Consider the following 12,700-nt stretch of genomic DNA (forward strand, 5'->3'; position numbering starts at 1 on the left):
CCCCGGCAGCACATGTACCAGAGTGATGTCTGGTTCTTTCTCTCTCTCCTCCTGTCTTTCTTATTAATAAATAAATAAAATCTTAAAAAAAAAGACAGATTATTTTTGACTGGGTGTTTCTTCTTGGAACCTCATGAGTTTGCCATGAAGATTCAGGCTAAAGACCCCTGGGGGACTTTTAGCTTGGCTTACTCAAGAGGTTTTCCTTCCCTGTTCATTTTTATTTATTTTTTCCATGTTGGACTCTCTATTAAGTTGTTCTGATCTGGCAAGTGGCATAATCCAGAGTTTGTGATATAAGAGAGCAGGGCAAAAGTTGTAATATTTTTTTATGACCCAGTCTTGGAATTCATGCTGTGGATTTCTGAGTCCTACTAGTTACATAGGTCAGGGGTTCTTTATCTTACTGACTGACCACCACACTGGCTTGACTAGAGCATAGTTCGTCTAGGATGACACTTGCTGTTTAGTGGGAAAATTATAGCCTACAATTACAAAAGAAATGAAATAATAGCAGGTTTTCATAAGTCAAACCTGTCACGACAGAATGGTGCATGTGTGCTACTTTAGACTAAGTGGTCAGTTGTGGCATTTCAGGCCTTTTAACTTGAGCAGAAAAATGAGTAGTCTTTATTATTAACTCCGTGTGACCAGTATTATCCTGAAATGTGTAAGGGGCATGGTGAAGGCAACATAGCCAACAAGACCCAGCAGGAGTCAAAGGTCAGACTATGGAGCCAAGCTTCTGAATTGCAACTAAGTAATGAAACCAATGAAAAAGCCAAGCTATTTTAGTTATTAGCTATTAGAGTTTTCTTTCTTAAATTTAGCACAAGACTGCATGAAGTTTGGTAATATTAAGAAATGTACTCTGAATTTCAGGAATGCATTCTCATAGAATTGATCTATAATTAGAACAAATATTTATTTGAAAAATAATTCTCCTGACTGAAAGTACCTATTCCATTCTGGGTTCCAAGAGAGTATGTGAGAGGACTGATAATTAGAATAGCTCCGGGAGTCTGGCAGTAGCGCAGCGGGCTAAGCACACGTGGCGCAAAGCGTAAGGACCGGCCTAAGGATCCCGGTTTGATCCCCCAGCGCCCCACCTTGTAGGGGAGTCACTTCACAGGCAGTGAAGCAGGTCTGCAGGATCTTTCTCTCCCCCTCTCTGTCTTCCCCTCCTCTCTACATTTCTCTCTATCCTATCCAACAATGATGACATCAATAACAACAACAATAATAAGTACAAAAACAATGAAAAACAACAAGGGCAACCAAAGGGAAAATAAATAAATAAATATTAAAACATATTTATAAAAAAAGAATATCCCCCCTCCTATTTTTTCCAAGTGAAAAAAATTACTCTTCCACTTAAAACATTGTTTTCGTGAAGCCATTTCACTATAATAGTGTTTTACTGTAGCTAAAACTCAAGACAGTTTTTATTTAGAACTTTTTTTGGTTTAATTAATTTTATTTAATCTGCCATTACTGATTATCAGTGTGAGATAATGCTCAGTAGGGTGCTCATTTAACTTCCCCTGAAGATAAGTGATATTAATTCATAAAGCTTGGTATACCCTAGACACAGCTGTAGCCATATTAATTAAATGTGGTATACCATCTCCCAATAGCATTCTAAAGGAATTCCCTCCGTCTTCTGTGTTTAACCAGTTGTTAACAAAGGCAAATTAATTGTGTACCTACTTGGGCTGTTGTGATTTTGGCTTTACTTTAAGATTTCATAGAAAATTAAAAGTAGCTATGCAAGCACACATTTTATAAAGCATGTATATTCCCAGCCAAACCCCCAAATTCAAAAGAACCAATTTATAGCTATTATGATGGGGATTTCTGTTATGTACTTTATATACAAAAGTATTTTTAAAGTTTGCTTTTATTTTCTGTTGTACCTTGCTTCACGCAAACTGTAATTCATCTGTGAAAAATACATTAAGAATGACTTTTCCTATGTATAAGAGGAGTCCTAGCATCGCCCTTTTAAAAAGAAGGCAGCAGTGTGATAGAGCCCAGATTAGGAGGAATGTAAGAGACCAGATTATGAGCACCTCTAGTGCTCAGTAGATAGATCATCACTTACTTGGGGATGCTTTTACTTTAAGGCCAAGGTAGTCAACAAGTTTAATTTGTTGCTGTTCTACTAGAGGAGGAGGGATTTTTTAAAAAACTTTTCTCATCTGTGGGGTTTTTCCCCTTCCTTCCTACCTTCCTTCCTTCCTTCCTTCCTCTCCCTCTCTCTCTCTCTCTCTCTCTCTCTCTCTCATCTCTTCTAATCAGAGTTAAATAAAGTTTTGTATTGACATTATAAAGCACTGAACTTTCTGTGTCTGTTAGCATCCTTTGAGCCTTTGTAGATTTAGAAGCTAGAGGGATATGCTAATTTTTCCTGTCTTGTTTGCCTTTAGCTAGCTACTAGTGGTAATAGATGCATTTGGTTTTTTACTTGAATAAAATCCAACCTTTCCCCAGAGTTGAGATGCTATGGGGGAAATGTGCTGCTTTTATTTACTATTGTTGACAAATGATATTCTTTGTTGATACAAATGTAGTTGTACTTCTAAAAGTGAGTTGCACATTTTTCTGTTATGCTATTTTATGAAACAAGTAACTGCAGCTTTTTTTGTGTCCTATATGAAATTTCTTCAGAAGACTTAATCTAATACATTTAGCTTGATAAGACATTTCATCCTGTTAATACAGTGTGTAACATATAACAGGAACTTAGTAAATACTAGTGGTCTTTATTTTTGACTTCTAGAAATTTGTGAAGTTTTGATCTTTGAAAACTGATTCTTTGATATCCTCTATTACTGATGGAACCATTAAGCTATGTAGTCAGAAATTAGTCTGAATTGCTTAAACTTACTAATCCTATTTATTGACATGTTTACTGTTATAATATTGATGTTGCATTAATGATGTTTTGCTTAATTTCACTTCATCATAAGTTTAGCATATTAATTAAGCTATCCTTTTTTTGTGGTGTGTGAAGGAAGGTTAACATAGTTTTTATATTCAGGAATTGATAGTGACCTATGCAGAAATGATGACAAAGAACTAGTGATTTAGTGCTCGCTTCGGCAGCACATATAATAAAATTAGAACTAGTGATTCAAAAGACAGGTAGAGTAACAAGTTACATTTCTTTTTATTGCTTCCAGGGTTATGGCTGGGGCTCAGTGCCTGCATTACTAATCCTCCTGAAGGCCATTAAAAAAAACTTTTTTTTTTTGGGTAGGACAGAGGAATTGAGAGCGAAGGGGAAGATAGATACCTGCAGACCTGCTTCACCAATTGTGAAGCAACTCCCCCTGCAGGTGAGGAGCTGGGGACTCAAACCTTGAACCTCAAAGTGGGTCCTTGCACTTCACACTATGTGCGCTTAACCTAGTGCATTACTGCTCTGCCTCCACAAATTACATTTCTACAAGAACTTTTTTTTTTTAAAAGATGTCTCTTAGTTTCTAAAAAGCAATAGTAAGAGTTTTGGTGCCAGTATACATAAAGATAGTAACTTCAGGATATTTATTCCTGCAGAGATAATTTTATGTTTCTGGGTTATTCCAATGTGTGTGGGTTGTTTATGCTGCTAAGTTAGATGTCCCTCTTCTTTGATACTGTAATGCACCAAACATACCTTTAACTACAATTTCTTTTTTTAAATTTTTTAAATTATATATATTTATTTATTGGATAGAAACAGCCAGAAATTGAGAGGGGAGGGGGAGATAGAGAGGGAGAGAGACAGAGAGACACCTACAGCCCTGCTTCACCACTCACAAAGCTTTCCCCCTGCAGGTGGGAACTGGGGGCTTGAACCTGGGTCCTTGTGCATTGTAACATGTGCACGCAACCCTGGCCACCTAACTATAATTTCTTTTCTTCCTCCCTCTCCCTTACCCTCCTTTTTTCTTTTCAGCACATATAATTGAATAGTGTATGGGGTAGGGGTTGATAGCATAGTGGTAATGCAAAAAGACTCTCCAGTCTGAGGCTCTAAAGTCCCAGGTTCAATCCCTGCACCACCATAAGCCAGAGCTGAGCAGTGCTCTGGTTTAAAAAAAAAAAAAGGTATATGAAAAATTTTGCTTTTTTCTGTACCAAAGCCTAGAACTCTGGGGGAAAAATGGAAGAGTGGGGCTTGGAGGAGGGGTTAGGGTTCAAGTTTGGGGGTGAGAATATTTTGCAGACACCCATGATGCACAGCTGGGAAATGGAGCCCATGTGTGGGACAGTTAGTTGTGCTGGAAATCACTAATCTAATAAAACAACCAATAAAACAAAACCAGGAAAAATTGCTTTTTTTCTTAATAGTTAGGCTGCTGTAGCTTCCAATGGAGGGAATGGAGATACAGAACTCTGGTGGTGGGAATGGTGCAGAATTATACCCTCATCTTATAATTTTGTTTTTATTTGTTTAGTTATTAGATACAGAGTATCTTGTATTTTTGTAAATCAATATTAAATGACAAAAAAAATTCTTTTTCTTTACCCTATTTAACTCTTCCAAGTTTGATTCTAGGTTAGGCAGGATAAAGCAATTTGTCAATTACTGTCATGTACTTTTTACAGATTTCATTTGTGTTCTCTGCTGTTTGGATAAAAACAATAGCAACTATGATTTTGTATGTTGACTGGCTTGTTTTGATTACTAGGATTCTGTCTTGTGACTACTTGCTAACTCTACTGATAGCTATCATATGCTTAATACCTTAATGCTTAGGTCTTGTTACATGAACCATGTGAGTGTAATCCATAGAATTTAAAAAGCAGTCACAGTGAATTCAAAGACTCATTTTGAAAGACTAGCATTACTGCCTTTGTATCTCACTATTTGAAGAGATCTTACTTCTTTGAAGTGAATAATCAATACTGTTAACTGAACTTATAAATTGTGAATTTTAAATGTCATTTTTCTTTAATGGGGTCTGCTACCTCCATTCAATAGAATGCTCCGTGATGGTAGAAATATTCAGTATGTGCATTTATCAGTGTGGGGACCATTAGCCACATGTGGCTCTTGAGCACTTCATTGGCCTACTATAAATAAGAAACTGAACTTTTGCTTAATTGATATTTAAGTAATCACACTGGTTACTGATATGCCATACTGCTGTGACTCAATAATATGCAGTTATGCTGAGGAGTAAAATGAATCTAGCTTTTAAAGTTTACTTTTAAATATCTTTTTTTCAGACATTTTACCTTTTAGGTTGTTACTACTCGAAACAGTAGAATCTGTGAAGATGCAAATCAAATTCAGTCATTCTCAGTGACAATAGTTTTTGCAAACTAGTATCATCACCTTGAAATATTAGTGGACTGTTTGATCTAGTAGTAAAGGAAAGCACATTACAACAACAACAAAAACCCAGCTAAAAACAAAAAACAAAAAACCCAGCTTTATTTCCTGAGGCTTTAGCCACTGTACTCCATAGTTACTCATGAAGTTGAAGTAGACCAGCCCCTGTAAAACAAAAATGTAACATTATCAGGCAAGCTATGGAGCTGTGCAGTGGAATTCTGATTCTTAAAATATTTGAATCTAACCCCCCCCCCCCCCGCACCCTCATATGCACTATGAAAAGGACATGGACAAGGGTCTAGGCAGGACAGTAGAAACTGGTTTGATTACTAATTAGCTAATTTATATTTGTAATACTACTTAGTTTGCTAATCTGCAAAACACAGTTCATCTGTTCTTAGAATCTTAGTTCTACAATTTTGAGAGTAATGGAAAATTTCTCTTTTCAGTATTTACTCTCTCTCTCTCTCTCTCTCTCTCTGTGAGAGAGACTAAGATATCAGATCACCATTTTACTTGAGGCCTCCCAAGTTAATACTGCATCCTCTTGGCCCTAAAAGTAATCTTCTGAGGTTTATCTGATTTCTCTTCCGACAAGTGGTTAGTGGGAACACACTGCTACTTAATATGTTTTAAATATTCCAGTGCTGCATTCATTTTGATAAAAATCATATTGATAAGTGTGGTAGACTTTTTTTATTTTTTGGGAATTACATAAGTTTGGAGGAGCTGTTTGCATATATGCATTATATATTCCATTTTATCTTTCTTTGCAGCTGGATAAATTTGCCAGTATAAGAATTCCTGGGAGCAAGAAAGAGAGACCTCCACTTTCTAACCTGAAGGCTGCATTTGCAAGCAATGAAAGCTCTTCAGAGATGGTGGGAAACATTCCAAAGCCACTGTCTGAGAATGAAGTCTTAGAACTTTTTGAAAAGATGATGGTAAGAACTTTGATTCTCTATAAAATGTTTTTTTAATGTAAAAGCCTAATCTTTTGCTCATGTTGATGGAACACTAAACATATTTGGAACTCATGTTCCATAGAGTGATCTGTCATTTAAGATAGTGCTTGAGGCACAGAGAGAATTAGAATTACAAAAATAAGAACCTGGAGAAAACTGTCACATTGGGCTTTTTTTTTCTTTCTTTTTTAAAGCAGAATATACAAAACCATAAATGGCCAAAAATATCAAATGATATATTTTAGTTTTGAATAGAATTCATAGTCTGTCTAGTTTCCACTGCATGTTAGAGTGATAGTCATAGTGCTCTGCTGTTTGCACTAAGTGTACTGTTTTACTTTTATCTTGACTGTTAATTCTTAGTTCTCAGAATAAGGCTCACATAGTCTTTTTTTTTTTTTTTTTTTAATTTATAAAATGGAAACACCTGGAGCTGGGTGGTAACACAATGGTTTAAGTGGGTGGTTCAGTGGGTTAAGTGGGTGGCACAAATCGCAAGGACCCACATATGGATCCTGGTTCGAGCCCCCAGCTCTCCACCTGCAGGGGGTAGCTTCGCAAGCGGTGAAGCAGATCTGCAGGTGTCCTCTCCTCCTTTCTGTCTTCCCCATCTCTCTCAATCTCTCTCTGTCCTATCCAACAACAATGACAGCAACAACAATAATAACAACAATGATAAACAACAAGGGCTACAAAAGGGAAAAAAAAAATAGCCTCCAGGAGCAATGGATTTGTAGTACAGGCACCAAGCCCCAGCAATAACCCTGGAGGCAAAAACAAACAAATAAAAAAAATGGAAACACTGACAAGACCATGGGATAGAGGGGTACAATTCCACACAGTCCCCACCACCAGAACTCTATAGTCCATCCCTTTCCCTGATAGCTTTCCTATTCTTTATTCTTCTGGGAGTATGGACCCAGGGTCATTATGGGGTGGAAGGTGGAAGGTCTGGCTTCTGTAATTGCTTCCCTGCTGAACATGGGCGTTGACTGGTCGATCTATACTCCCAGCCTGTCTGCCTCTTTCCCTAGTGGGGTAGAGCTCTGGGGAGGTGGGGCTCCAGGACACATTGGTGGGATCCTCTTCCCAGGGAAGTCAGGTTGGCATCATGCTAGCATCTGGAACCTGGTGGTTAAAAAAAGAGTTAAGATATAAAACCAAACAAACTGTTCATTAATAATGAACCAAAAGGCAAGAATATTGTGGATGAAGATTTGAGGTCTCCGTTTTGGAAATAGCTAGTAGGTCTATTTTAGGTATATAGGTTCACATAGACTTTTTTTTTTTTTAAATGTTTTATATTCATTTATTTTCCCTTTTGTTGCCTTTGTTTTTTATTGTTGTTGTAGTGTTGTTGTGTGCCAGCCACGGAGAAGAGAGAGAGGAGGTCCGGAGCGAAGAGGGAACACAAATCTTTATTTGCGCTGGCACCTCAGAGTTGGGTACTAGAGAAGCAGGTTGGGCCATGTGGAGGTAGCGAAAATGGCCGCCTCACGTAGTAACCTTTCCTGAAGTGAAGTTCTGGCAAGAGAGCGAGGTGTGGAAGAAGAAGGACTTTTATAGGAGCAACTTTAGTGAGAATGGGAAGGGGGAGGAGTAACCATAGCACTCCAGGATAGGATAATAACTCTCGTGAGAATGGGAAGGGGGAGGAGTGACCAAAGCACTCCAAATATTGTGGGGAAATAGACAATGCCCTGAGGGCACAACATGGTGAAACAGGCACTCTGAGAATGTCCCAACTCTCGAGGGAACTAGCAGTAGCCTGAGGGGACAACATGGCAGATGTGACTGCATCTGCACAATTTCCCAGCAGTTGTAGTTATTATTATTGTTGTTACTGATGCCGTAGTTGTTGGATAGGACAGAGAGAAATGGAGAGAGGAGAGGAAGACAGAAAGGGGGAGAGAAAGACACCTGCAGACCTGCTTCACTGGTTGTGAAGCGACTCCCCTGGAGGTGGGGAGCTGAGAGTTCCAACCGGGATCCTTAGGCTGCCTTGAGCTTCGGCTTAACCCACTGCACTACCGCCCGACTCCCAGGTTCATATAGTCTTAACAAGAGTTATGTCTGTGTTTGTAGACTTGAATGCACTGGTTTTGAGGTTTGCCTTTTCTTGAGACATGGTTGTTTACACCCCTTAAGTTGGCTCAAAATAATTATAATTCTCTGACAGCTCAGATCCTGACTTGATTTAAGCCAGCTACAGTAATTTGACCATATGTCAAGGATGATTCAAACTATTTACCACAAAAAGGAATGTTAATTTAATCTATTACATATTTACATATACACACACATAATATAAATATTACATATTTACATATGTAGTTCATATTCCCAAGTCACTTTCTTATTTAAATGAAACACTTGAAAAGTTAAATTAGAAGGGCCTGGGCAGTGGTATACCCAGTTGAGCCCATACTTTTTCATGTGCAAGGTTCCTGGGTCCAAGCCCTCCACCCCCCCCACAAGTAGGGGGTAAGCATTATGTCCTGTGAAGCCAGTCTGCAGGTGTCTCTCTCTTTTTATCTTCCCTCTTAATTTCTCTCTGTCCTATCAAATAAATTAGAAAGGAAGAAAGAAAGGAGAAAAAAATGTCATGTGTGGTGGATTCCTAATACCACCACTGAGCCCTAGCAATGACCCTGTTGACGATAAAAAATAAAAAAAATCGGGAGTCGGGCGGTAGCGCAGTGGGTTAAGCGTATGTGGTGCAAAGCACAAGGACCGGTTTAAGGATCCTGGTTCGAGCCCCCGGCTTCCCACCTGCAGGGGAGTTGCTTCACAAGCAGTGAAGCAGGTCTGTAGGTCTCTATCTTTCTCTCCTCCTCTCTGTCTTCCCTTTCTCTCTCCATTTCTCTCTGTCTTATCCAACAACAATGACATCAATAACAATAATAACTACAACAATGAAAAACAACAAAGGCAACAAAAGGGAAAATAAATAAATATAAAAAATAAACACATAATAACAAAAAAATAAAGTAGATAAGTGCCAGTAGCTCATATTTACTGACTAAAATTCTATTGTAATAATTTCAGAATAGTAAGAAATCTTAATATTTTATACACTTCATTAATAGTAGGGGAAAGGTTTTTTGTTTTCTTCTTTTTTTGCCTCCAGGATTATTGCTGGGACTTGGTGCCTGCACCATGAATGAGAAATCGAGAAAGGAGGGGAAGACATAGAGTTGGAGAGAAATATAGGCACCTGCAGAGAGACCTGCTTCACCACTTGTGAAGCGACCCCACTGCAAGTGTAGAGCCAGGGGTTTGAACCTGGGTCCGTGCACATTTAACATATATATTCAACCAGGTGTGCTATCACCAGGCCCTGACAACCTTATTTCTTAATCATTCATATATAGAATTACAAATGGAGGAGACAATAGGAATAAGGAATGTCTAGTTTGTTTTGTACCAGAATTGCTAATTAGTGAGTTTTGATTTTTAATTATTGAGTAACTATTCCTTCCTTCCTTCCTTCCTTCCTTCCTTCCTTCCTTCCTTCCTTCCTTCCTTCCTTCCTTCCTTCCTTCCTTCCTTCTTTCCCCTTTTCTAGAAGTGCCCTAGGTTTGGGTAACATCCTATTACATTAGCTCTTAAAGAGTTGCTACTTTGGCTTTTAGTTAGAATACATGTTTACTTCTTCACTAACTCTTGTTACTGTAAGTTTGAAAAACTTTTAACCTGAAGCAAAGACCCCCCCCAACCCCTTTTTCCATTCTCTCCTTTAATGAGGTTTATCTAAAGGTAGTTCTCTAATAACTACTTTTTTGAGGAGTTGAGATAATAAAGTGCTTTTTCCTTTCCCCTCGTCTATGTACCATAGTGGAGTCTCTCATCTAAGTTACGTGAGATTCTGAAATGGTGCTTTTTTGAGTTTATATGTGGCTACCTTGTTAAGAAAAGTTTTCTTTTCTATCAAAATGGATAATGCTATCTGAATAAAGTGAGTATGTTGTTGAATTCATGTAATTCTAAAGGCCACATTTCATTCCACGAATCGTTCAAATTAAAAGTGCAACTACTTAGAAAATACTTAAGCAAGTTATGACATTCTGGTCTTAACATGATTACTATAGAAGTATTTTTGTTACTCTTAGGGTAAGAATATTGATTTTAATAGTACATATAAGCCAGATGGATATTGACATTTTTGAAGTGTTTACAGACTACATATTTAGTAACTGGGCCAGATCACTTGTGAAATCTTAAATAGGTTTCTCTGTTAGCAGAAGTTATTTTGCAGTCAAACTTATTTTATTCAATAGAAAAAGGAAATTTTCTCTAGAGGGTAAGACCCGAAGTGAGAAGTGGTAAATAATTCTTTCTTTTTAAAAATTAAGTTTATTTATTTATTTAATTATCTTTATTTATTGGATAGGGACAGCCAGAAATCAAGAGGTAAGGGGGGAATAGAGGGAAACCTGCAGCACTGCTTTACCACTTGTGTAGCTCTTCAGGTAGAGACTAGGTTCTTGAACCCAGGTCCGCATGCACTGCAACATACTCGCACAGCCAGGTGTGCCACACCTGGCGCTAAACATAAAATTTCTTAGAGCTGTCCAGTTTGTTAATGAATTGCTTGTCACAGCTTAAGATTAATCTCCTTTTCTTTTCCTTTCTTTCCTTCTTTCCTTCTTTTTAAAATTAGGACTTAGATTCTTAACTTTCTTTTCTGATTCCTTGACCATCTCATAATATATTACAGGAAAGCCCTGATTTTTGAAATTGAGAAAAAAAAGATATTTTTCCTGTTATTTATTTTAATTGTGAATTTAAAAAAAGCTTTGTCTTTGTAAGGCACTATGGTTTTGACCAATTTTCTACTTTTTAAAAATATTTATTTCCCCTTTTATTGCCCTTGTTTTTATTGTTGTTATAGTTATTGTTGTTATTGCTGTCGTTGTTGTTGGATAGGACAGAGAGAAATGTAGAGAGGAGGGGAAGACAGAGAGGGGGAGAGAAAAAGAGACACCTGAAGATCTTCACCGCTTGTGAAGCGACTCCCCTGCAGATGGGGAACCAGGGACTCGAACCGGGATCCTTCGGCCAGTCTTTTGCGCTTCGCCGTACGTGTGCTTAACCCGCTGCGCTATTGCCCTACTCCCCAATTTTCTTCTTTATAAAAAACATTTTATTTTGGATAGAGACAGGAACAGATTTTTTTTTTTTTTTTTTTGCTTCCAAAGCAGTGTTCATTTCTAGCTAATGGTGGTGCGTGGGATTTAACTTGGGACCTCAAAACTTCAAGCATTAGAATCTGTTTGCATTACCATTGTGCTGTCTCCCCTGCCTGACAGAGAAATTTAGAGGAAAGGGGGAGATAGAGATTCAGAGAGATACTTGCAGCACTGCTTCACCACTGGTGAAGCTTGCCCCCTGTAGATGAGGGCTTACACCTGCATTCTTGGCTGTTGTAACATATACACACTGCTGGGTACACCACTACCTGACCCCCTTGACCAATTTTCTGTCTATGGAGTGTGCTAGATTTAGGTTGGATTTGATGTCTGGATTGTTCGTATCTGTAGTTTTTTTTTTTTAATTAATTCATAATTATTTTAAGGAAGCAACATTAAGTAAAATTTAATTTTAACCTCTTAGTATTTGTATTTACAGAGGTTTCATACCATATACAATTTGGGTCTAGAGTCTTTGTTTTGGCTTTGTGCAGTTCAAAAAAATGTTTGTAATTTAGGTGGTCGAGTGGTAGTGCAGTGGGTTAAGTGCACATAATGCGAAGAAGCACAAGGACCAGCATAAGGATCCCAGTTCCGGCCCCTTGATCCCCACCTGCGGGGAGGTCGCTTCACAAGCAGTGAAGCAGGTCTCCAAGTGTCTTGCCTTTGTCTCCACCTCTCTGTTTCCCCTCCTCTCTTGACCTCTCTCTGCCTTAGCCAATGACAACAATAACAATGACAACAATAAAATAAGGACAACAACAAGGGCAAAAAAATGGGAAAACTGGTCTCCAGGAGCAGTGGATTCGTAATGTAGGCACCGAGCCCCAGCAATAACCCTGTAGGCAAAAAAGAAAAATTTGTAATTTAATATTATCAAAGATGTATAAGTAATTTTCATGAGTCAAAATTTTTTTTTGTTTTTTTGTTTTAATATTTATTTTAATTTTTAAAACTTTTTTTAAATTTTTAAAATTTATTTCTTTATTGGGGAATTAATGTTTTACATTCAACAGTAAATACAATAGTTTGTACATGCATAACATTCCCCAGTTTCCCATTTAACAATACAACTCCCACTATGTCATTAGTCATCCTTCATGGACCTGTATTCTCCCCACCCACCCACCCCAGAGTCTTTTACTTTGGTGCAATACACCAAAAAATTTGTTTTGAAGAGCACTTCTTTCCTTTCCTAAGATAGTCCTGTTAGA

At 37.9% G+C, this 12,700-nt stretch overlaps 1 protein-coding gene across 1 annotated transcript in view; it reads left to right on the plus strand.

The window, feature by feature from the left end:
• The window catches only part of DIAPH3 (diaphanous related formin 3), a 551,468-nt gene that overhangs the window by 70,873 nt on the left and 467,895 nt on the right, over window positions 1–12,700 (plus strand). Inside the window, exon 2 of the mRNA XM_060191426.1 lies at window positions 6,106–6,273. Within this exon, the coding sequence (XP_060047409.1) occupies window positions 6,106–6,273 (168 nt within the window). The remainder of the gene's footprint in view (window positions 1–6,105; window positions 6,274–12,700) is intronic.

This window comes from Erinaceus europaeus, chromosome 5 (genome assembly GCF_950295315.1).
Source record: "Erinaceus europaeus chromosome 5, mEriEur2.1, whole genome shotgun sequence".
NCBI classification, from domain to species: domain Eukaryota; kingdom Metazoa; phylum Chordata; class Mammalia; order Eulipotyphla; family Erinaceidae; genus Erinaceus; species Erinaceus europaeus.